General features: G+C 46.2%; 1 protein-coding gene and 1 non-coding gene across 3 annotated transcripts in view; one reads left to right on the top strand and one right to left on the bottom strand.

Annotated features, from left to right (window-relative positions):
- SNX29 (sorting nexin 29) overlaps positions 1 to 25,354 on the top strand; it is a 585,715-nt gene that overhangs the window by 350,476 nt on the left and 209,885 nt on the right. For both annotated transcript variants that reach the window (XM_081560361.1, XM_081560362.1), the window contains one exon: positions 5,446 to 5,562. In XM_081560361.1, coding sequence (XP_081416487.1) covers positions 5,446 to 5,562 — 117 coding nt within the window. The remainder of the gene's footprint in view (positions 1 to 5,445; positions 5,563 to 25,354) is intronic.
- Positions 23,509 to 23,581, bottom strand: TRNAW-CCA (transfer RNA tryptophan (anticodon CCA)). The gene has a single exon. It is a non-coding gene; the product is annotated as a tRNA-Trp (tRNA).

The following is a 25,354-nucleotide window of genomic DNA, read 5'->3' as shown; positions in this document are numbered from 1 at the left end:
ACACCTTCCCCCTACCCCTTCTGCCAGGAATGCTAAACAGGTGTCATCCTGTAGGCCAGCACTGTGATCAATTGGTTAGGGGTGCCTGAATGTCTTCTTGAGGAAGGAAGCACTGATTGACTAGTGATGTCTGCCAAGCAGCAGGAAGTGGGGGATAGCAGCAGAACCTGAAAGATTTCACTAGGCCCTGTGGTTGGGCTTTTAGGTGGCTTCCAGCCATTTGGAGCTAAACTGCTTGAGCACAGGCAGAGGCACAGGATACTCTCCAGCAGGGGTTTGCTAAGCCACAAGGTGAGAGATTTTAAAAGTTTGACATGTATTGCCAAACAGTCTTGTGACTTAAACTTCTTAAATCTTTCTCCCCTCTTCTTTGAAGCCTAAAGGGTGAAACCCAAATGATGACTGATAAGCAGTCACAGGTTATTAGTTCATGAGTTGTGCACCTTCCAGACGCAATCTGGGAGCCATCCAGGTGTTATTTTATTTATTCATTTATTTCTGGCCACACTGGGTCTTCGTGGCTGCACAGGCTTTTCTCTAGTCGCACCAAGCAGAGGGTCTTCTCTCTAGTTGCACCACGTGGGGGACTACTCTCTAGTCGTGGTGGCTTCTCACTGCAGAGGCTTCTCTTGTTGTGGAGCAGGGACTCGAGGGCTTGCAGGCTTCGGTAGTTGCAGCTCGTGGGCTTAGTTGCTCCCTGTCATGTGGGATCTTCCTGGACCAGGAATCAAATCTACGCCCCTTGCCTTGGCAGGCAGATTCTTAATCACTGGACCACCAGGGAAGTCCCGTGGCTGACTTTTAAGGCAGCCCTGAGCATTGATGGTCCTGGAACACAGTGAGTGCCTGACTGTGATTTAGGGCATGGATCAGCCGTGAGAGACTGCCTGGCATGTGTCAAGGCCAATCAGAGGAGTGACTCCTGAGTGTTGTCTCTGGTCGAGGCCTTTTCTGATACCCCGTCTTCCTTCCAAGTCCTCCTCTCTCTCTTGAGTGCTAGTCCAGTTTGTCTGACTTCTAGGATGTGAACCCCATGACTTCCCTGTGCCTCATCACTGAGAACAGTGCCTGGTGGGTGGTTAGCAGTTCTCTGGGTGATGCTCCCGCTTTGGGGGACAGTGAGTCTCTCTCCACAGCCCTCTGAGCCGCTCGTTACGGCCCATGAGGCGCTTTTCCATCTGGCTTCCAGAGGTCTGCCTGTCCTTTTCATCCTTTCTCATGTCCCTTTAATGTGATCACCCTCCATGTACAACCACTTCACATTCACTGAGCCTTTGCCACACTCGGGCACAGTACTGAGCCTTCTAAGGGCCGCAGCTCATTTCATCCACACCACGGCCCCATGAGATGAGTGTTGTTTTCTTTTTTTTTTTTAATTAATTTATTTTTGGCTGAAGTCCATGGGGTCGCAAAGAGTCAGACACGACTGAGCGACTGAATTGGACTGAATATTTGGCTGCCCCGGGTCTCCATTGCTCCACACCGGCTTTCTGTAGGTTCCGCGAGCGGGGGCTGCTCTTCATTGCGGCATTCAGACTTCTCATTGTGGTGGCTTCTCTTGTGGATCACGGGCTCTAGATAGAGCGTGTGGGCTTCGGCAGTCACAGTGCGTGGGGTCGCTAGTTGCGACTCTCAAGCTCTAGAGTCTGTATGGACCCAGTAGTTGTGGGGCACTGACCTAGTTGTCCCACGGCATGTGGACTCTTCCCAGACCAGAGATTGAACCCCTGTCTCCCCTGCATCGGCAGGCAGATTCTTCAGCAGTGGACCACCAGGGAAGTCCGTAAGTGTGGTTTTTAATCCCCGTTTTGTAGGTGACGAGCCTCAGGGTCGTAGCGGTTAAGTGACTCGCACAAGAGCATGCGTTAAGTGAGCCAACCAAGGCTTGTCTTGCATCAGAGTCTGAGCCTTTAAGCACCTCTTTCGGCTGCTTTCCTGCCATCCTCTGGGCCTCTGCACCTGTCATTTCTTCTGCTGGTTGTGTCTTTCTCCTCTTTGTTCACAAGGTGAGCTCCCAGAGCTCAGCATATTTATGGAACGTAGAAGGCCCCGCTGGGTTGAGTGACTGGCGAGAAAACGCGAGAGGAAGGGGCAGGAGATGGTGTTAGGGAGAGAGGCTGAAGCCAGATCTGCAAGGAGATGGATTTTTATCTTTAGGGCAGTGGGAAGCATTGAAGATTTTAAACAGCAGGTGACAACATCAGCTGTTGCTTTGGGAAGATCACTCTTGCTCCTTGGCGGAGAAGGATTGGGGGACATTTCTTTCTCTCTCATTCCCTGCGGCTGTTGGAAATAGGGAAGGAAGGTCATATGCAACCTGTAAGTGCCCTCAGAGCCTCATAGAAGTTCCAGCAAGCAGTGGTTGTGCCTTTTATTTTGATGATAATGGGAACCATTTGTGATTTCACTATTTCTCTTCTGAGACTGGCTCTGAATCTCGAATTCATTTCTAGTTATACTATAGTTTGGAAAGAGTTATTTGAGGAGTAGTAAGCTCAGTGTGGTTTATATAAGATGAAAGCTGTTTATATCAATAACTGTTTGTGGGGATATGTAATGGAGAAATCCAGGGTTTCAGAGCTTAGCTTAGTAACAGCATTGCTGTTTTAATGACTGCTGAAAACTGTCAAATTTTGTCGCCTCGGTTCCATAGGGTTTTTTTCCCCCCATTCTCTAGTGAGATGAAAGTTTTGTCTGATGTGGTCAAGTTACTCTCCGGCTGCAAAATAGAACCAGGGTTTTGACAGTTCGTGATAAACATCACTTGCAGCTGGAATGTTCCAATGTTTTATGCATTTATGGAAAATTGTTTTAACATCCTGGCTTCCACTGCCAAACAAAACACAAACACAAAGCAAAACCCTGCTTTGCTTTGGAAATGATGGTGACATTTATTTAAAGCTTGTATGTTGTAGGGGCATATTAGCAGGTATTTAGCAGCAAAATTGGCAGTCGTATGTGTTTCTTGCTTACTGTGTGGTAAATGGATTCTCAGCCCCAAGGAAGCTTGAGGAGGGTTTGTACGATTTCTGTGTGGAGGAATCAAGTAGGTAGTATTAGTGATGCTCTTTTTGTTTGTGAAAGCCCTGAAGGTCATCTTAAGCTTTCTTATACAAAAATAAGGCAACTGGGGAATACTGATTTTAGGTCTGTATGACACAAGAGGTTGGTCAAAGGCTCAGTGACTTATTCTCTGTTAGTTAATTGTGTGGCCATTACAGTGTCTGTTGTGCAATTTTCACTTTGCATTTCTCACTGGTTTGAATAAGGTGGGCACCTGGGAGACAGAGGGATTGCCATCTGAGTGAAGATCCACTGAGCAAGTTAACAGAAGCATCAGGATTGCAGTTGGGAACGTGATAAATTTCATGCTGATTGCACCTGGCTTCTTCCTTGAGTTGCACATGAAGAATTTTAATTCTTTTAAAGAGCCTGAGTGGTTATTCTCTGATAAATGAAAGAGTGCTCATTATTAAGAAACTGAAAATAAGGAAAAGTAGAAAGAATGGAAACAAAAAATATCCCTTGACTAATGTTCGTATCTTCTGTATTTCCTCTCTATGCCTTTTACCTTTTATATATATTATATTCAGAAAAATAAAATGACGGCTTCCCTTTATTCCTTCTGAAGCATCTAGATTTAGGTTAATCTCTTTTTTGCCCACAAAACTTCTCCTTATATCCCTTCTATATTCTAACAGTATGTTTTATATTTCACCTAGAGTACTTATTATAAATGTTCTGATACTATTTATGCATTATACTGAATGTAGCAAGTACCTGGCTAAAGTCTTGGGTATAAGAGGGGTGATTTCTTGGGAGGGGCAAGGGGACAGGGGCTGGCTGGGGTCTGCTTGACCTCTGCATTCGGGAAGGGGGTGTTCTCAGTAAGGTACTTGCCAGAGTCTTTCATGGTTTCTGATGAGCATGGCAAGATTATACCTCACATTTCTCTAAAAATTTTTTAAAAATAAATTAGTTTAATTTGATTTTAAGCCCTAATAAGATCACTTTTTTTAATCCTTTTTTTTTTTTTTTTCTATTTTTTGGCTGCATCACATGGGATGTGGGATCTTAGTTCTCTGACCAGGGATCAAATGTGTATCCCCTGCAGTGGAAGTGTGGTGTTTTAACCACTGGACTGCCAGGGAAGTCTCAACATCACTGTTATAATCAGAGGAATTACTGTATGCTTTGACCATATGGGATATCCTTGTTCCCTTTGTATGTTACACCTGGAAAGATCTGTTATTGATTCTGTGCACCAGTCATAGGCTACCTTATCCCAACCTCCATTTTTTATTTGGGATCGGCCAAGAGTATTAAAATGTGGATAAATCTGCAGGCCTCTGCAGGCCTGCGTGGCTGCACAGTGGAGTGGCAGGATTGTGGCATGTGGCCCAGTGATCAAGAGCCAGGGCTCTGGAGTCAGCCTTAGCTGTGTGGCTGCTTAGACTCTTCTGACATTGTTCCTCTGTGGTATGGCAGGAGTAATAATACCTACCTCAGGTGTCTTCCTGGCAGAGAACAAGCAGGGAGCACAGGGCATCTGTGCTACCACAGGTGTGTCTTCACTCTCACCATCACCATCCTCAACAAGGCTCTGGTTCTGTTGTCTTGGTTTTCAAAACCAAAGCCTCGATGAACAGAAATGGTTCATCAGGGACTTCCCTGAGGGTCCAGTGGTTAAGAATCTACCTTCCAGTGCAGGGGATGCGGGTTCAATCCCTGGTCAGGGAACTGGGATCCCACTTGCTACAGGGCATCTAAGCCTGTGTGCAACAACTAAAGAGAAAACCCACACACCACACCACAACAAAGACCCACATGCCATAACTAAACAAATTTTACAGCCAAATAAATTTAATAAAAATAAATTTTACAGCCAAATAAATTTGTTTTTTTAGAAAAGAAGCAATCAGTCATTCTACTTGTGCCATTATTAGCAGGGGATTCTTGACAGGTACACCTCCGATGAGAAAGAAAGCCTTTGCTAGAAAGGTATTCATTTCCTAAGAATAAAAGCCTCAGGTCCAAAAATGACCTTGATGCAGTCATATTCCAGACTGTAAACTGAGACCGTTGATGCTAAAGTGTTCAATTCCAGCAAGTTGAAAACATATTAAACTTAATGGGTGGATTTGTGTGCCTGTGTGCTTAGTTACTTCAGTTGTGTCTGACTCTCTGTGACCCCATGGACCATGGCCTGCCAGGCTCCTCTCTCTATGGGACTCTCCAGACAAGAACACCAGAGTGGGTTGCCATTTCCTTCTCCAAATCTGACCTGAAACAAGCCAAAACTGATCCATAAGGAAGCAGCGTTCATTGTTTCCAGCCCAACAACGTCTTAATGCTAGCTGACAAGTGGTGGGCTCAGAGAAGGCGGGATGGGCTGTGGGGAGGGTCCACCCTTGAGCCTCACCGTCTGGTGCTTGTGTGTTGCAGGTGGCGGAGATGCACGGGGAGCTGATTGAGTTCAACGAGCGCCTGCACCGGGCCCTGGTGGCCAAGGAAGCCCTCGTCTCCCAGATGCGGCAGGAGCTCATCGACTTGCGGGGGCCGGTGAGTGCCCCCAGCCTTGCCATTCTGCCCATGCTGTCTGTCTGCCCACCACCTCTGCTGCCCACAACCGTTCTGTTACATCAGTGTCGAGGGCATGGGAAAGTACAGAGACTAAAAGGGGCAGCATCCAGGTACCCCCACCCAGATGGTTGGTGGGCAAGTGAGTGAAGCTTCATCTGTGTTTACAGCCACTCCCCATTGTTCACATTAGCAGCTGAGCTCTGCCTCCTGTCAGATCTGCGGCGGAATTAGATTCTCATAGGAGTAGGAACCGTACTGTGAACTGCACACAAGAGATATGTAGGTTGTGTGCTCCTTACGAGAATCATCCCCAAACCACCCTCCCCCCCACTGCCTGTGGGAAAATTATCTTCCATGAAACCAGTCCCTGGTGTCTAAAGGTTGGGGGCCACTGTAATAGAGGGATTTTGAACTGTGGCCCTCTTGATACTTCGAGCCATTTCCTTCTTTGTCAGGGGCCGTCCTGTGCATCGTAAGATGTTTAGCAGCATTCCCAATTTCTACTCACTAGAGTCCAGTAGCACCCCCTACCCCTGCCACCCCAGTCACGGCAGCCAAATACGTCCCCAGACATTGTCAGATGTCCGCTCAGGAGCAGAATCACCCCTGGTGGAGAAATCCCCACCGAGTTTGTTCACTTTGTTAATTCTGTAATTCTCTATTGAATGAAATACTGCACTGTTTTAAATCTGGTTGTGTGTTCATAAACACTGTGGTTGTTCCAATATTTTGCTATTGCAGAGCACGTTGCTGAGAGCATCTTGTCCTTTTGTGCACATTTATAACAGCTTCTTCTTTGCTTTAAAACTTTCGTATGATGTCAGATGTTAATAACACCCAAAGGTCGGCAGGTGTGTGATACACTTTGATGTAATCATTGTTCTATTTAACTGTTGTCAGTCACGGTCAATCTTATTTCAGGTTACTAACACCTGCTTTCCCCTTCTGTAGTGTTTTGAATCAAATATTAGGCATTATTTCATCTCTAGACATTTCAGAGTATAGCTATAAAAATCAAGAAAACAAATAGAGCAATCAAGTATAATTGAAACAAATATCATTGTCAGCCTCCATTATCAATAATTCATTTATACCAACAAATATCAGTGTTCGAATTTCTTCTTGTCTCATAATTTTCTTAGTTTTTTGAATTGTAGTGAGAAGTGACAGATCTGGGTTTGTCTGCTGTCAAAGACTGGATTTTTTTTTTTTTAAACAATTGAAAATTATCAAAATTTGGACTCTTGACAAACCTTGTTACACACATGCTAAATAGCCAAGTAGCATAAGAGGGTATATTCAGTGAAAAAGAAATCTATTTTCTGTCCCAGAGGCAATAACAGTGATCAGTCTTGGGTTTGTCTTTCCAGAGATGAGCATGGCTTGAGTAAGCCACATGCACGTACCTACATGTTTAATCACTAGTCGCCTGCTTTATTCACTGTTATGTATATTACTTTTCTTCCTTCTAACTATACACTTTAGAGGTCACTTTATTTTACCAATATTTTGCATGTAGATCTATGTCATTCTTTTAAAGAGCTTCATTGTACTCCTTTGAACTGGCAATACCATAGTTTGTCTGCTGCTGCTAAGCTGCCGGGTCGCTTCAGTCGTTTCCGACTCTGTGCGACCCCATAGATGGCAGTCTACCAGGCTCCCCCGTCCCTGGGATAGTTTGTCTAACCAGGCTCTATTGATTTATATACGGTAGTTTTCTGCTTTTATTTTTACAACAGAGTTGACATAACATCCTTGTGAAATCCCACACTTAGACCAGAAGGTTGTCTGGGAGCTCATGGAGCTCACTTGGCTGGATGTAGATCTGGAGTTCTCATCTTACAAGATTCTGGGCACTGAATCTTCTTTTTGTCCTCCTTCAGAAGGGAGGACCTTTTTCTGTCCTCCTCCACCTGTTGCAGGAAAACTTTCTGAGCACCAGTATCCATCAGGAGCTCCCAGTTGTTGGAGTTCCAACTGTGTGTTGGGCACATATGGGTCTCGGCCTTTGTTATCTCATTTGATTTTTTAAGTCTTTATTGAATTTGTTACAGTATTGCTTCTGTTTTGTTTGGGTTTTTTGGCCAGGAGGCATGTGAGATCTTGGCTCCCTGACCAGACCAGTGACCCCCTGCGTTGGAAGGCAAAGTCCTAGCCCCTGGACTGCCAGAGAAGTCCCCTCTCATTTGAAGACAAGCTGAATTGTCTTCAAATGAGAATTGTGAGTTGAATGAAACTAGCCTTCTCTTTAGTAAGCATGGCAGCTGAGATGCAGAGGGTTCAGGCCCCACTGGACTTATGATTAAGCTCCAGTGTGGTGCTGGGCCCCCAGCCCATCAGGCTCCTTCAGCTCCAGGTCCTTGGCTTTCTCCCCCTGTGGGGCCTCTGCCCCTGTCCCTTCTGCCTGGAATAAGGCTCTGGGCCCAGGCCACTCACCCTCAGAATCCACTCATCACCTTCTCAGGAGACCCAACAAGGGCAGGTTGTTGAGTGTGATGTTTGTATGCATCGCTTTTTTCTTCTCTTACTATAATTTTATGTTTATCTCTCACTCATCAGTGTCTCGATGAGGTACCACCACCTCTTTGAGGCTAAGTGCCCTGTCTCTCTCTGCTCCCTTTAAATTCCAGTGATTCACATAGTAGGTACTTAATGACTGTAAGTTGACTTACAGAATGAATGCGTGAACGTCAAGTAGTAAGTGGTAGAGTCCAGGTTTTCCCTGGACCCCTGACATGTGATGTGACCCGTCTTCTCTCCTCGTGCTACACTCCCTTTGGCCTGCAGTCTGGATGCCCGTTAGGGCAGTGACATCCTTTACCCAGAGGCAGCTGAAACTGTCATCAGAGCCTTTCTGGTGGACAGGCTGTGATGGCCAGGAGTCAGGAGGGAGCAGACTGTTGGGAAGAGCTGGCCATTTTGACACTGGCCCCAGGGGAACCCCTGACCTTCTCTTTATTGCCTCAGGCCCACTCTGGTCATCTGCCTAGAGCCAGGCAGCCCAGGCAAAGGAGGGAGGCAGCCGCAAGCTCAGTTTCGGTTCTGGAGCCCACTCTTCCTTCCCAGGTGGCGCTAGCGGCAAAGAACCCGCCTGTCAATGCAGGAAACATAAGAGACACGAGTTCGACCCCTGGGTTGGGAAGATCCCCTGGAGGAGGGCGTGGGAATGCACTCCAGTATTTTTGCCTGGAGAATCCCATGGACAGAGGAGCCTACCGAGGCTGCGGTCCATAGGGTCGCAAAGAGTTGGACACAACTGAAGCGATTTAGCACACCTGCATGCTCCCCACCCATCCTGAGGGGTCTCTGTTGGGGGAGGCTCCTCCCATTGCCACTCTCTGCTGCCCTCAGATTAAACTTCCTCCCAGACACCAGAGTATTCAAGGGCCTCAAGGGCAGGGTGGGGTCTGCTGGATTTGGAAGCCCTGGTTTCCTTTTCTATCAGGTGGGGATTAATGTGGCTTCCGCGATTGCACGAGATGCTGCTGGTAAAGGCACTTGTTGGTGGGCACTGGGTGGGGGCCCTGTTTTCGTCTCTGAATCTCCATGACCAGGGCTGTGCCTGACACAGAGTAGGTGCTCCGTTAAGTGTTTGCTAGGTGAGAACCTCACTGTTATAGAGCACAGGAAGATTCCATGGACCAAATAATAATTTTTCTTTTGGTAGCATGCAGGATCCTCCCTGACCAGGGACTGAACCTGTGACCCCTGCAGTGAGAGTCAGAAGTCTTAACCACTGGACCGCCAGGGAAGTCCAAACGATAATTGTTTTTTTTAGAGATAGGTGCAAAGACACAGTGTCTTCTCAGTGGTATCTTTTTATGATGTTATAGACTCTTAAGGTAAGTCATTTATTTTAAGGAGGAGTTTGGGATTCAGGATTGAATTTTTTCCTTTTATTTTTTTGAATGTAAGTATTTTTAGGACTCTCTCCTCATTGTTGTCTGCCCCCCTCTGGTATAAGATGTGAATGAATGCTGGAGTTTTTGTTTGTTTTTTTAAACCTTTTAGCAGGATTTGATTACAGCACTGAAAATTCTCTGGAAGAACAGCTCCTCTTTTGAGTCAGTGGAGACGGAGAAGGAGAGCCTTGTAAGACGGCGGGAGGTAGCGGTCAAGGTCAATCACAGTCATGGCGCACAGAGAGCAGCTCATTAAGTGCGCGTTTGCTCCCACCAGGGGTGAAAATCTGGTCTCACTTTATGTGACTGCACTTGGATCGCTCCCTTTCCTGCTGCCTCTGTGGATCTCTGTTTCCCTGTCCCATGTACTGTTTAAGTTGATCACCTCCGCTTAAGCAGAAAAGACGGCGCCTCCTGGTACGGCTAGAGGTCTGTAGCATCACTTCCCTGGCTCGAAGCCTCAGCCCTGTTGGCTTGTTCTCCTGTCACCTGTCCCCTCCCTTGTCTGTTTGATGAGAGCCATTTACTACGTGCTTGGTGGTGGCGTACACTTTTAGCCTTTCCCCTAGTACAGTATATTCATTAGGTCCATTTTTCCGCTTAGCAAACTGAAGCACAGAGAAGTTTTAGGACTCACCCCCAGGCACACAGCTCCATGGTTGCACCAGATTGCAAATCCAGAACCATATCGTTCTATATCGTTCTTCAGCACCGTGCTGCTCACTCTCCTGTTTCTTGTTCCTTTTTCATTTCAAGCAGGATGTGATGTCTTTTGTCCTCCAGACACAACCCTCCTGGGGATTTTAAAGGTTCCCATCCCTCCGAGGCAAGGCTCTCGAGCATTCCACTCCCTGCCCACAGACTGCATCTTCCACTGCCTCGTCTCCCCATCTTGCTTTTTTACATCAAAATGGATTGTTGTTGTTGTTGTTTTTTACTTAACTGATCACTTCATCTTGACATCAGACTACACTCTTTGGAATTTGTAATCTAGAGAAGATGGAGTTTTCTGAGAGCAGAATAGTTTTCTGAGAGTAGAATAGTGATTCAAAGGATGCACATAGGTGGTGATGGTTGTTCATTCACTAAGTCATATTCAACTCTTGGCGACCCCTTGGACCACAGCAAGCCAGGCTTCCCTGTCCTTCACCATCTCCTGGAGCTTGCTCAAACTCATGTCCATTGAGTCAGTAATGCCATCCAACCATCTCATCCTCTATCACCCCCTTCTCCTCCTGCCTTCAATCTTTCCCAGCATCAGGGTCTTTTCCAGTGAGTCAGTTCTTCACATCAGGTGGCCAAAGTATTGGAGTTTCAGCTTCAGCATCAGTCTTTCAATGAATATTCAGGGTTGATTTCCTTTAGGATTGAATTGGTTTGATCTCCTTGCTATCTGAGGAACTCTCAAGAGTCTTCTCCAGCACCAGTTTGAAAGCATCAATTCTTGGGCGCTCAGCCTTCTTTATGGCTCAACTCTCACATCCGTACATGACTACTAGAAAAACCATAGCTTTGACCCTGTGGACCTTTGTCGACCAAGTGACATCTCTGCTTTTTAATATGCTGTCTAGGTTTGTCATAGCTTTTCTTCCAAGAAGCAAGCGTCTTTTAATTTAGTGGCAGCAGTCACCATCCATAGTGATTTTGGAGCCCAAGAAAATAAAATCTGTCACTAGGTGGTACATATAAAAAAGAAGGGGGTATTGTGATAAATCATCTCAAACAAGGATGGTCAGGAGGCCTCTCTCTCTAGCACTTTCCACCAGGGCCATCCATGAAGGGTAGACCTGGCACGCCTGTTATGCATTTATTTCCCCAAGGACCATCTTTTCTAAGATGCTTTCCAAAGGATGCTTTTAGGAAAGTTAGGGCCGAGTTATATATCACATTTGTTACCCACACATGCTGCAGGGAGATCCTGACAGCCTGGGCTGTCCCATGAAGCTTTCCCAACCTGGGATCCACAGAGCCTGGAGGGGGAGGTGGCTTTGCATGACTGTGGGGTGCCCTGGACCTGCCCCTCTGGAGGTGAGTGACTGGCTGGGCGTTTAGTCTTGGGTTCTACTGCCCTCCCCACCCCCCACCCCCATTGGCCTGGCTCTCGGTCATATGAACTCCTCTGTGTTCCCAGGCACTTTGAGCCTCTTCCACACAGAGAGGGGGCCATGCAGGGCTCTTGGATTCTCTGTGCTGTCTTTTTCAGCCTCTTACTTATTTATTTGGCTGTGTCGGGTCTTAGTTGCGGCATGCAGGGTCTTTATTGTGTCATGCGGGATCTTTCATGGTGGTGTCCGGGCTTAGTTGCTCTTTGGCATTTGGGATCTTAGTTCACTAACCAGAGGTCAAACCTGCCTCCCTAGCATTGCAAGACAGATTCTTGACCACTGGACCCCAGGGAAGTCCATCCCTCTGCTTTTTAATCTCTTTCTTCTGTCTCTTTGTGTCTCTCTCCCTCCCTACTTCTCCTTGTTTCTCGCTCTCCTTTCCTTTCTTTCTTGGTCTGCCTCTGCCTGTCTTTCCCTCTCTCTCTCTCTCTTTCACCGACAGTGTGTGTGTTGGTCTCTTCGCCCCCGTCTGTCTGTCTGTCTGTCTGTCTGTCTCTCCCCAATGCCGAGTTTCTGTCTCCAAGGCTGTCTCATGCTCTATCTCTCGCCTCCCCCTTCCCTTCCCATTATCTCTAGTTTCATAAACATGTCCATTGCTCTACAGCGTAATGATGATGCTATTCATTGCAACTGCCTTGAAACATTTTAAACCCTTTCCATTTCAGGTCCCCCAAAGCGCCTTACAGTAGAACCACCTTCCATGAAAGCATTTACAGACCCTTCCCTCTTGCCCGCACCCCTCCTGAACACCTGGCTAAGCCCCTAATCGGTTCCAGTGACACTTTGTAGGTCAGCATCTGTCACTCTGTATTATCACTTGTCATTGAATTTTCCTTTTTTAAAATCTGAGGATGGATAGCTGCCCGACAACAGGGGCTCTGTTCACTTTCTTTTTCTTGGAGACTGGGTGCACACACTCAGGGAGCAGGCGCTGTGTGAGTCAGCCCATGCACCTGCGGTAGCTATGGAAACTCTCTATTAACCGCAGTGTTTGATTATCCAGAAAGGTGCCATTCTGGAGGCTGTCGGATGGCAGAGACTTCCTGTTAATTCTTGCTGTAAGCTGCTCAGTGTTTCCATGGGACCCCTTCTCTCCATTATTGGAGTGATGGAGCTGATAGGAGAAAGAGACGAGGGATTTAAAATACAGGTGTGAGATAGATGGAAGACGCTCATCCCAAGTTTTGTAATAAGGTTCACTTTGAAATAAAATGCTTCTTGGGACTTTCTTGGTATCTTTAAAACCTTCTGAGGGAGTGATCTCATTTGAGAGCTGATGCTATTTAAGTCCTGAAGCTTAATAAGAAATATATTTTTCAGCTGGGTGGCACTTGCCGAATATCTAATGATCAAGTACTAAATTGTCTGTGGTCCCAAGGCAGCTCTAAACAGCGTGTTCCAAATTATAAGAAGCTTTTTAATTTGGCGCTTGGACATCCGTGTTCTAATCGTCTACCGTCTTGAAGGAGATTATTTTTAAAAGTGCCATTTAAGATAGGCTACTAAAAATATGTCTCACATAGAAGCTTAGCTCAGAAATATTAGTTTTTGACACAGAATCATCCGGAAAGATGCTGGCAGAACCCACTTTAAACAGCTCAGTGCCAGGGAATAAAAGCCCCTCTTTGAGCCCAGTCATCTGTTTCTGTCTATGTGCAAATAGGCAATCACATGCTCCATGACGTTAATGCTGAACTCACAGGTCTGTCTTCCCAAGGGTGCCCAGGTTATACCCCTGGTTTATGCCTGGTTCACTCATCACCACAAGTAGTTCGGTTCCTCTCAGGAACCCTGAGGGGCTTGGGTTTCGGGTTTGGGTGGACAGAGCCTGGCTAACCCAAAGCTTATGGCTGCGGAACTTTGAAATTACATTTGCAGTAAGATTGGAAGTGTTGGCTGCTCAGTCGTGTCTGACTCTTTGTGAACCCATGGACTGTGGCCCACCAGGCTCCTCTGTCCATGGAATTCTCCAGGCAAGAATACTGAAGTGGGTTGCTGTTTTCAGTTGGATGACTGAAATCCTGAGCTCATGACCCATACCAATTATTGGTGCAAACAGGGCTGCTGCTGCTGCTAAGTCTCTTCAGTCGTGTCCAACTCTGTGCGACCCCATAGACGGCAGCCCACCAGGCTCCCCCGTCCCTGGGATTCTCCAGGCAAGAACACTGGAGTGGGTTGCCATTTCCTTCTCCAATGCATGAAAGTGAAAAGTGAAAGTGAAGTCACTCAGTCGTGTCCAATTCTTCACGACCCCTTGGATTGCAGCCTACCAGGGCTGTCCATGGGATTTTCCAGGCAAGAGTACTGGAGTGTGGTGCCATCGCCTACTCATCTTTATTTAATAACTTAGCTCTGATCTCACTTTTTGCCTTCTATGGAAGCTGCTCCCAGCCTCCACCCCCACCTCTCAAGGGTTAAACCTCAAGACCTTGAGTTGCGTGGCTCCTAACCATTGTGTTTTACTTACATGTACGTTTCTCAATCTAACGTCATTAACCGGGAAACACAGTTCTTGAGTCTCAGGTAGCCACGTGGGACTCCTGTGTAGACTGGCCCAGGGTTGGACCTCTGCCTCATGCTGTCAGTCTGGGCCACTGTCCTTGACTCATGTCATTCTTGTCATCCTCAAAATGCAGATTCTTCAGCCTCTTCTGTTATGTCCCCATGGTGCCTTGTCAATTCTACTGATCAGAATGTGTCCATCTAAATTCTGAGTTAATTGACCATATTTCTGCTAAATTAACACACACTGTATTTCCAAGGATACATAATAACTGCATGATTATACTCGTACATACCCTCTAACTAAATATAGGTGCTTATTTCTTAATTTAATAAGTATCTTTCTTCATGATAACAGAGCTCCCTTCTGATTAGTCCTGCTTTCCCTACCAATTACCTGTGACTTAATTTTTTTTAAAAGATTTCTTTCTATTTTTTATAATTTTTTTAAAAGGCTCATCTCTTCTCCTTTTCCTCCTGGTTCATCATGAACTTGGGACTGTTGGTATGACGTGAGGTTCAGTGACGGCTCAGTTTTCATTGAGTGCCATCAAAGCCTCAGAGGGACCTTACAGCTTGTTCTGGGAGCGTTCCCAATCTCCTTGAAAAGTGAAAGTGTTAATCGCTCAGTCCTGTCTGACTCTTTGCGACCCCATGGACTGTAGCCCACCAGGCTCCTCCTCTGTCCATGGATTTCTCCAGGCCAGAATACTGGAGTGGGTTGCCATTTTCTTCTCCAGAGAATCTTTTGACCCAGGGATCAAACCCACATCTCCTGCATTGCAGGTGGATTCTTTACTGTCTGAACCACCAGGGAAGCCCAGTCTCCCTGAAGTGGATTTATATAACCTTCCAGTGGAAATAGATGCTGATTTTACTGTGTGTGTCATGGAGGTGGGTTCCCTGGTCAGCCGGTTTGCAGGCTCTAGAGCAGACTGTGCCTAGATCCGTTGTTAGTGTCTTTTCTGGGAAACCAAGCCAAACCATTAGCTGCTGTGACCTGTTCTTTTGACCTCTTCCTGAGGGAGAGGAACTGTCTTGGAACTGACCCTGGGGTTCCTGAACCTCCCTACCCGTCGGGTCGACAGAACTACTGCTGCTCTTGTTTCTGAGGAGAAAGGTTTTGCTGACCAGGGTTCAAGTGGTGTTCCCCTGAGCCCAGATCCTGCAGGCCTCGTCTACACTGAGGTGGGTGGCCGTGGTTTGAGATGTGACTGCAGTCAGCGAGGCATTTAAGATCAGACTTCGCCACAAGGTTTTTGATAAAGTCAGAAGAGCCTTGTGTTCACTTAGATTTTTATTTCTTTCCTAGGAAAGTAGCTTTCTTTTTTCTTCCTTCTTTTTTTTTTCCCTTTTGCTGTCCAGAGTGTCATCACCTCTGCCTGCATGAGAGTATGTGCCGCCAGTGTGAATCCCTGCCTCTCCCTGTTACAATGAGCCTCACAGCCAGCTGTGGCTCCCAGAATCTCTGTACAGGCAGATCGATATTTATTTATTTGGCCTGTGCTGGGTCTTCGTTGCTGTGAAGGCTGCTCTCTAGTTGTGGCGAGCGGGCTTCTCATTGCAGCGGCTCTTCTTATTGCGGAGCACGGGCTCTCGGGCGTGCAGGCTTCAGCAGTTGCCTCTCCCGGGCTCCAGAAAAGCACAGGCTCACGGGTTGGGGCGTGTGGGCTTAGTTATCCTGTAGCATGTGGGATCTTCCCAGAACGGGTCGAACCTGTGTCTCCTACATTGGCAGGCAGATCCTTTACCACTGAGCCACCAGGGAAGCCCGCAGATCTTTTAGTTTCTCCCTCCCTCTCTCCCCCACATTGAAGTAGATTTGAATTATAATGAATGCTGTGTTAGTTTCAGGTATACAGCAAAGTGATTCAATTGTAGGTATTCTTCTTTCAGATTCTTTTCCATTATAGGTTATTACAAGATATCGAATATGGTTCCCTGTCCTATACAGTAGGCCCATTTTGTTTATCTGTTTTTTCTGTGCTATTAGCTTTGTTTTAGAAAGATCTGGCAGATGCTGCAGCAGGACCTGACTCTGGCCTTGCCTGGCCCCTCACTGTTGGCCCATGGACAAGAGGCCGGCCCCTCCCCTGTGCTCATGACCTCCAGCTTGCATTGCCTTGCTTCTCTGCTTTTTGTCTTTCAGAAGATCTGCTTTCAATTTTTTTTTCTAAATGATGCAAATAATGTAAGAACCTATTTTTGAAAGAAATTAAGTATTATACAACTGAAGAGAGTATACAAGTATACAAGTGCCTCTCTCCCAGAGATCCTGACTCTGAAGAGCTTGGCGTGTATCCTTCATGAGTATGCGTCTCCTTCTCCTCTATGCCCACCCTCCCAAATCGTCTCCACCCTTGAAACTCCAGCTCATTCTAAAGCCCGCAGTGACTTGATCAGTTCTAATTTTTTCTTTTTCTTTTTAACTTCTGAGTTCCTATAATCCTCTTCCCCTCTGGACCACCCATTTTGTCTACTTTTCTTATGTTGTCTTTTGTTTTGTTGTTCAGCTGCTAAGTCATGTCTGACTCTTTGCGACCCCGTGGACTGCAGCTCGCCAGCCTTCCTTGTCCTTTGCTATCTCCCAGAGTTTGCTCAAACTCATGTCCATTGAGTCGGTGATGCTTTCCAACCATCTTATCCTCTGTCCCCCCCTTTCCCTCTTGCCCTAAGCCTTTGCCAGCATCAGAGTCTTTTCCAGTGAATCAGGCCTTCGCATCAGGTGGCCAAAGTATTGGAGCTTTAGCATCAATCCTTCCAATGAATATTCAGGACTGATTTCCTTTAGGATTGACTGGTATGGTTTGGTCTCCTCGCTGTCCAAGGGACTCTTAAGAGTCTTCTCCAGTACTATAATTCAAAGACATCAATTCTTCCTCGCTCAGCCTTCTTTATGGTTCAACCCTCACATCCATACATGACTGCTGGAAAAACCATAGCTTTGACTACCTGGACCTTTGTCAGCAAAGTGATGTCTTTGCTTTTTAATACTCTGTCTAGGTTTGTCATAGCTTTCCTTCCAAGGAGCAAGTGTCTTTTAATTTCATGGCTACAGTCACTGTCTGTAATGATTTTGGAGCCCAAGAAAATAAAATCTGTCACTGCTTCCTTTTCCTCCATCTGTTTGCCGTGAAGTAATGGGCCCTTTTGTTTACTTATTAGTTTGTTGTATTGAATTTTATCCAGTTTTTTTTCTGCCACTGGACAGAAGTTTGTCGTCCAGTGGAGGACGCACAGAGACACAGTAGCCATGTGATTGTAGTGCTGGGTGAGGAGGGTCTGGCAGAGGGAAGGCTCTTGATACAAATGTGTTGAAGGACCAAATTAACAAATAAGAGGATTATGCAGAATCAGGTGTAATGATGGCACAGTGGTGGGTTAATTAACTGCTGAGATTGTTCTGGAAGGCGTAAGAGAGGAAACGTTTGACTTGGGTTTTGAAGGATGAGTAGGACTTGGTTGGGAAGATAAGTCTGTCATGAGAAGGGACTGGTAGTGTGAATCAACATGGCACATCCATGGTTCATCCCCTGGTTTCATGGGCGTATCATTGGGCTTCTCCATCAGATAATGAAGTCCCTAAAAGTGAGGGTGGCATTTCCACTCCTGCCTTCAATGGGCAACATTTATTGAGCACTGTTTATATACCAAATACTTCCCCAAACAGTTTACAGGTAGTAGCAAGCCCATAAGGTGGATAGTCCCAATTCCATTTTAGAGATAAGGAAACTAAGGCACAGGTGAGAGAGATAATGTCCCCATGTCATCAGGACTGGTAAGCATGGAGCTGATCAGTCTCACTTTTTCATTCTTCTTGTTCCATCCTTATATGGGGTGATGCCCACAAGAGAGTTCTTTGAGGTTTGAATTAAATAAGATAATTCCTCTAAATCATCCAAAATTGGGGTCAAATATCAGCCTGTCAAAAGCCTGAATAAAATAGCACCCACACCCCCTGCATTATTAATATTTTTCTTCATAGCACTTATCACTGCTTGGCATAGAGTTATTTGCTCCCTCAACCTTTGTCCATTGTAAACTTGACTGTATCCCAGTAGCTGGCAGAGTATTAAGTATTTATGGCACGAATGAATGAATGGATATTAGTTCTCACTTCCCTCCATAGCATCCTGACTATGGCTACTCAGAAAGTACTTGGTAAATTTGAAGCAAAACACTCTAAGCCTGCCCCCTACCCTGGCAAGGCATCATGGATTTATATGTCTCACGATGATCAGCATTTGCTGTCTTCATTTTTTATTTGCTGTCATCATGTTCGTGGAACTAAATGTCATATGTCTCCCACCCCTTGATTCTTGTAATGTCTCTTTGAAGCCTTTCCAATTTGAATATGAAATTATTTATCAGTTACAGAGAGAATTTTTGCTTTCCTTGGTGGCCTGGAACCAAACCAGGGCTTAACTGGAGAAACTGTTGATGGGAGAGTAAAGGCTGGCTGGAGGAAGCTCGCCCCCCTCTGCCCCGGGGTCCCGGCTGGAATATCACTTCTTCCCTGGACAGTGGTCAGATCTTGCCCATCCCCCAGGATCCAGGATAACACCTCCTCTGTTTATTCATTGTGGACACATTAGCATCCTCTGTATGTCAGGGGTTGACCGGAGCACCAGCAATTCAGAGAATTGGCCTTGGAGTGTCAACTGGGTCCTTCCTATCAGCAGCATGCTAGAGAAGATGCCCATGTGAGCCAAGCTGGGTTGATAGCATCCAGGCCCTTGCCAGAGCCCATGAGCCACGAGCATGTATTCCAGGATGTCTCAAGGTCCAGATGCATGAGCTCAACTCCAGTTCAGTGGAAGGAGGATCTCTGCAGTGGGGCCAGAACTCCCCTCTTGTTGACATGAGTGATTCTAACACAGGTGGTATTGAGAACCATGACGCTTAGAATTTAATGATGTTCTCCTTTCATTGGATTCAGTTTGCTTTCTCTATATAGCAAGTACATTTGGTTTTCTGTTTGCCAGAGTGATTTCCTGTTGAGTTAATTTTATAAGTAAAAAAGGTAAGTTGATTAAAAAATTACATCAGTGAACAATAGTGCAAATAAACAATATGCGAATGTGGCAAACATCACAACGGTGCCTCATGGTGGACTGAAGTGTGGGAAGTCTCGCTCCATTTTATCACGGGGTCCGAGTTTTAGGCCTCCTGATTTTGGCTCTTGTAGCATCACTGGGACTAACTGGGCAGTGTACCAATGATTTCTGAAGGGCTAGCACAGAAAGAGTGAACAGAACTCACCATTACACTTTTCAGGGGTTGTACCAGTTGTCAATTTCTGCATAAAAAATTGTCCCAAAATGTAGAGGCAGGAATAACAATTTGAGATAACAACATTTATGATCTATGGTATCTGAGGGTCTGGAATCCACGTGGTTTAGTTGGTTCTCTCTCAGGGTCCAGGCTACAAACATCTCAGGCCTGACTGGGGAAGGGTCTATTTCCACGCTCACCCATGTGACAGGACTTAGTTCCTCAGGGGCTTTTGGACTGAGGGCCTAGTTCTTCCCAGGCTGTTGGCTGGAGGCCATTTCTTGCCACCCAGGTTCATCATAGCCATTCACTTCATCCATGTGAGTGAGCCAAGAAAGAGAGAGACCAGCTCAATGGAAGTCACAGTCTTTTATATCCTGACCTAGGAGGTGGCTTCCCGTCACTTCTACCTCCATCTGCTGGTTAGGAGGAGTCAGTGGGGCCTGCCCACCCTCAGGGAGAGGATGACACAGGACAGGAATGACTGGAGGAGGACTGCTTGGATGTATGTTAAGAGACAGCCTAGCACGGACTATGCTGAAGACACCTGCTAATTCACACCTGTCACCTGGAGGGTGGGAGAGCGTCCCCGCAGGTCCTAACATCTGTGCTTCCTTTCAGCAGTCACTGGTTATTTTGTGGACACAGTGAATCTTGTAACTGGTTTTGTTTCACTCTTTGGTTGTGAGGCGTTTGAGTCAAAGTTACTGCTTTTTATTGAATATAGAGAAATGATTGTATAGAAATTTATTATTTTAAATCTGAAGACTTAAAAACATTATTTTATTTATTTGGCTGCGTTGGCTCTTAGTTGCAGCACACAGGATTTTTGGTCTTCGTCGTAGCGTGCAGGATCTTTAGTTGGGGCATGCAGGATCTTGTTCCTTAACCAGGGATCGAACCTGAGCCCCCTGCATTGGGAGCGCGGAGTCTTAGTCATTGGACCACAAGGGAAGTCACAGGAAGTCATAGAAATTTATGATCTAGAAATTCTGTGGCAGGACTTCTTGTGTATCTACTCTCTCTGTATATAGGTATGTGTTAGTCGTTCAGTAGGGTCCAACTCTTTGCAAACCCATGGACTGTGACCTCTGTCCATGGAATTCTCCAGGCAAGAATACTGGAGTGAGTAACCATTTTCTTGGTGGGGTCACATGGGGTCCCCATGTGTCCATGGGGTCACAAAGAGTCAGGCATGACTGAGCGACTGACTTTCTCTAGTCTGGTCTTCAATAGTAATTTTATTTCTTTTATCTTTTTCCTCCATTCTTTTTGCATTGTCGTACTGATAATAGTAATATTATATGCTATTATTATATTATACTGTATATATTCTTATATTCCTGGACTTTTGATGTCTTGAGGTTTGGAAACTTGTTGAGTTTTGCTGTTTCAGGGTGGACTCTTGGTTTCTGAGGTACAGAGGGGTCAACACCTCTGCTTTCCTAGTGCCCAGAATTTCCAACCAGGAGCATGTGGGCCAGGCTGACAGTGTAAGCCCTGAGTCAGCTGATTGGGGGTATAGATAACAACTCCTCAGAACCTGAGGAACAGTGGCCACGGCCATTTTCTCCTGGCCTGCACATGCCTCTCTGCTTCAGTAATGACATGGTTTGGGACAAGGCCTCTTTGAGCCTCAGTTTTCCCTTCTGTAAAATGGAGTTGATACATTAGTCAGGGTAGGCTGCGTTATGCTGCAGTAACAAAGAACTCCAAAATGCTGGTAAGGAAAACACAATGGTTTCTGTCTCGTCCATGTGGCGTGCCCTTCATGAACTGGCCGGGCCTCTACTGCATCTTGTCATCCTCATACCCACACCCAGGCTGTGATGGGGAACTAGACAACCTGGCCGAGTACACAGTCTTCTCTTCCACCCAGATGTGAGACACCTCATTTCTCTCTTATTTCATTGGCTAAGCAGGTCCCTTGGTCACACATCGCTTTGAATGGGTGGGGAAGTATAGTCCTCCCAGGCTCCTGGAAACAGCAGAGTTATTGTGGCTGGCCCTGGTGACTTCCAGCGGTGACCGCATACTTGCCTCCCAGGGTGGTGATGAGGCCTCAGTCAGATGATCTCTGCAGAGCTTTTGATGCCTGGCATCTCAGTAGCACTCCCTGAACCGTGATGCTGGTGGTTATGGCAGCTCTCATGGTGATGCTGATTAGAGAAGTAAAGGTTGTCTAGGGGCCTGCAGCGTATAGACCTCTGCTTATTGATCTGTTCCTTCAGTCCATGTGTGTAGAGTTCTCAGTTTGCTGGATTCCACATACTATTCTTTGAACTGGAGATCAAAGACAAGATTGACGTGGTCTGTAGCCTTAAGCAGCTCACAGTCTCTCCTTGGCAGCAGGGATCGAAGGATTTCCTTTGGGTTTTCACTGTGAGGGCTTGGCCTTCCTAGGAAAACATGAAATGAAATAAATGCCGGCACTGGAGAGGATCATGGTTTCTGTATCAGTTAGGATGCATTCAGTGGCAGAAACAGAGGACTCGAGTCAGATTGGCATCAGCAGAGCAAGGCATTTGTTTCAGTGGGTCACTGAAAACTTGAAAGCGGGGTGAGCAGTGGCCCCATCTTCTCGGTCATTGTCAGGAGAAAGAATGAAACTGTCCAGTGTTGCCAGCAAAATCTCCAGGCTTCACTCTTACTGAACCAGTTTGGTTTGTTGACCAATCTTGAACTAATCACTGTGGCTGTAAGGACAGGATGGGCTGACTGACCTGCATTATTTGGTGCTCACCCTTGGATCCAGGCATGGGGTGTGCTCCGCACGAGTCTCAGCCCCTGGGTGGGCTGATCTCCCAGGAGGGGAGTGGACGCCAGGCCTTAAACAGCCACAGTCCACCTCTTCATCCTGCCCTTTCCTTTCCTTGGACAGGAAATGAAAGTCCAGAGCAAGGAAATGACATTACCTGCTTCTACTCAGCATGCTAGAGACAGAGCAGGGGCCAGGCTGTGGCCTGAGGACTGTGCTCTCTTGCTGCCTTGACTCAGTTCCAAAAGCATTATCTTGGGAAATCATCAGTTTCAAAGGGATTAGGGAAGCATCACACTTTGGGAGCTGTGATTATAAAACAGGTGCTAAATTGCACTGTCCCCAGCATCTTTAGCAAAACTTCATTATTTATTGCTTATTGATAATAGGTTGAAGATCAGGCAAATTCCTCTGTGGCAGGACTGCTTCTCATGTGTGATCTCTGCAGGGAATGGTTTGGGGCTCTGAGTGGAGGATTTTGGTGATTGGCTTCCTAAGTCATCAGTGGCAGCAAGTGGAAGCTGCCCAGCCGTGATGTGGCCATTGTTTAGCTGGTTGTGGGAGCCACTGGTGTGTGTGTGTGTGTGTGTGTGTGTGTGTGTGTGTGTGTGTGTGTGTGTGTGTGTGTGTGTGTGTGTGTGTGTGTGTGTGTGTGTGTGTGTGTGTGTGTGTGTGTGTGTGTGTGTGTGTGTGTGTGTGTGTGTGTGTGTGTGTGTGTGTGTGTGTGTGTGTGTGTGTGTGTGTGTGGTGAGGCTGTTAACTTTGACACGTGCACTATTGTGGAGTTACTGTGAGTGTTCATTGCCAGACATCACATGGCAAGTTGCCTGGGGACGAATTGCGGAATGGGCCTTTTTAGTGTTTGAAAACAGGAGCTCAGCTTTAAAAGAATTCTTTCCCCCACCAGTGTCATCATCTTTTACACTCCCTAAGGCGGACCAACTGCCCACACTGTTCTGTGGAGTCGATCGACCCATCTGTCCTCCCACCCATCTGGCACTTCCAAGAGCAATCACGCTGCGGGTCGGGTTGGCTGAGCAAATGTAGGAAACGGTTTGCACCTGTAGGCAGTGTGTTCCTCATGGAAGAACATGTCTTCCAGCCACTTCCTACCCCTGACTTCTGACATGACTGTCCTTACCAGTAAATAAATAAAACCCTGACCCGTCTCCCATGCCTTCAGGAGATGCTTGCTGAGGGCTCCCTCTGTGCCCTGCACGGGGATACTGTATCCCAGACTCTGTGTTTTCTTTTGATCCATAAGCACGGCAGGGAAGTATTACTTGCCTGCTTTATTTTTTTTTAATTAAAAAAAAAATTTATTTGGCTGTACTGGGTCTTAGTTGTAGCACTCAAGATCTTTGCTTTGGCCTATGGGATCTAGTTCCCTGACCAGGGATTGAACCTGGGGCCCCTGCATTGGGGGCATGGAGTCTTAGCCACTGGACTACCAGGGAAGTCCTGTGCCTGCTTTGTAATTGAGGAGAGAGGGGCTTGGAGAAGTTGGGGGCCTTGGTTGGGATGGCAGAGTAAGAGTATAAGCCTAGATCTGTGAAACCCCAAGGCTGAGTTCTTTCATTACGTGTTACTGTGCATTGTAGGCTCTGGAGCCCACGCCTGAGTCCACTCCCGGCTTGGCCACTTACAGCCCTGTGCCCTTGAGCATGTGAAGTCAACTCTCTGTCTGTTTCCTCATCTATAAAATGAGGATGGTGATAGTATCAATCCTTTAGAGTAATGAGGCATTTAAAATGTATAACACAGGCCTGGCAAGAGATCAGTGAATGTAACAAATCTCCACAAGCTTGGTGGCTTAAAACAACACACATTCATTCTCTCACAGTTGTGAAAGCCAGAAGCCTGATATCAAGGCTTTGGACTTCCCTGGTGGTCCATTGGTTAAGACTTTGCCTTCCAATGCTGTAAAAAGCAATATTGCATAGGAACCTGGAATGTTAGGTCCATGAAACAAGGTAAATTGGAAGTGGTCAAACAGGAGATGGCAAGAGTGAACGTCTACATTCTAGGAATCAGCGAACTAAAATGGACTGGAATGGGTGAATTTAACTCAGATGACCATTTTATCTACTACTGTGGGCAGGAATCCCTTAGAAGAAAGGAGTAGCCATCATAGTCAACAAAAGACTCCGAAAATGCAGTAGTTGGATGCAGTCTCAAAAACGACAGAATGATCTCTGTTCATTTCCAAGGCAAACCATTCAATATCACGGTAATCCAACTCTATGCCCTGACCAGTAACGCTGAAGAAGCTGAAGTTGAACGGTTCTATGAAGACCTACAAGACCTTTTAGCATGAACACCCAAAAAAGATGTCCTTTTCATTATAGGGGACTGGAATGCAAAAGTAGGAAGTCAAGAAACACCTGGAATAACAGGCAAATTTGGCCTTGGAGTACAGAATGAAGCAGGTCAAAGGCTAATAGAGTTTTGCCAAGAGAACGCACTGGTCATAGCAAACACCCTCTTCCAACAACACAAGAGAAGACTCTACACATGGACATCACCAGATGGTCAACACCAAAATAAGATTGATTATATTCTTTGCAGCCAAAGATGGAGAAGCTCTATACAGTCAGCAAAAACAAGACTGGGAGCTTACTGTGGCTCAGATCATGAACTCCTTATTGACAAATTCAGACTTAAATTGAAGAAAGTGGAGAAAACCACTAGACTATTCAGGTATGACCTAAATCAAATCCCTTACAATTGTACAGTGGAAGTGAGAAATAGATTCAAGGGATTAGATCTGATAGAGTGTCTGATGAACTATGGATGGAGGTTCGTGACGTTGTACAGGAGACAGGGATCAAGACCATCCCCATGGAAAAGAAATGCAAAAAAGCAAAATGGCTGTCTGAGGAGGCCTTACAGATAGCTGGGAAGAGAAGAGAAGCGAAAAGCAAAGGAGAAAAGGAAAGATACTCCCATCTGAATGCAGAGTTCCAGAGAATAGCAAGGAGAGATAAGAAAGCCTTCCTCAGTGATCAGTGCAAAGAAATATAGAATGGGAAAGGCTAGAGATCTCTTCAAGATGATTAGAGATACCAAGGGAATATTTCACGCAAAGATGGGCATAATAAAGGACAGAAATGGTATGCACCATGACTTTGAGTAAACTCCAGGAGTTGGTGATGGACAGGGAGGCCTGGCGTGCTGTGGTCCATGGGGTTGCAAAGAGTCCGACATGACTGAGCAACTGAACTGAACTT

Source organism: Giraffa tippelskirchi, chromosome 13, assembly GCF_054371585.1.
Source record: "Giraffa tippelskirchi isolate mGirTip1 chromosome 13, T2T-mGirTip1v1.2.pri, whole genome shotgun sequence".
NCBI lineage: Eukaryota > Metazoa > Chordata > Mammalia > Artiodactyla > Giraffidae > Giraffa > Giraffa tippelskirchi.
Note: the sequence above shows the minus strand (reverse complement) of the source record. Positions and strands in the feature narration are given on the sequence as shown.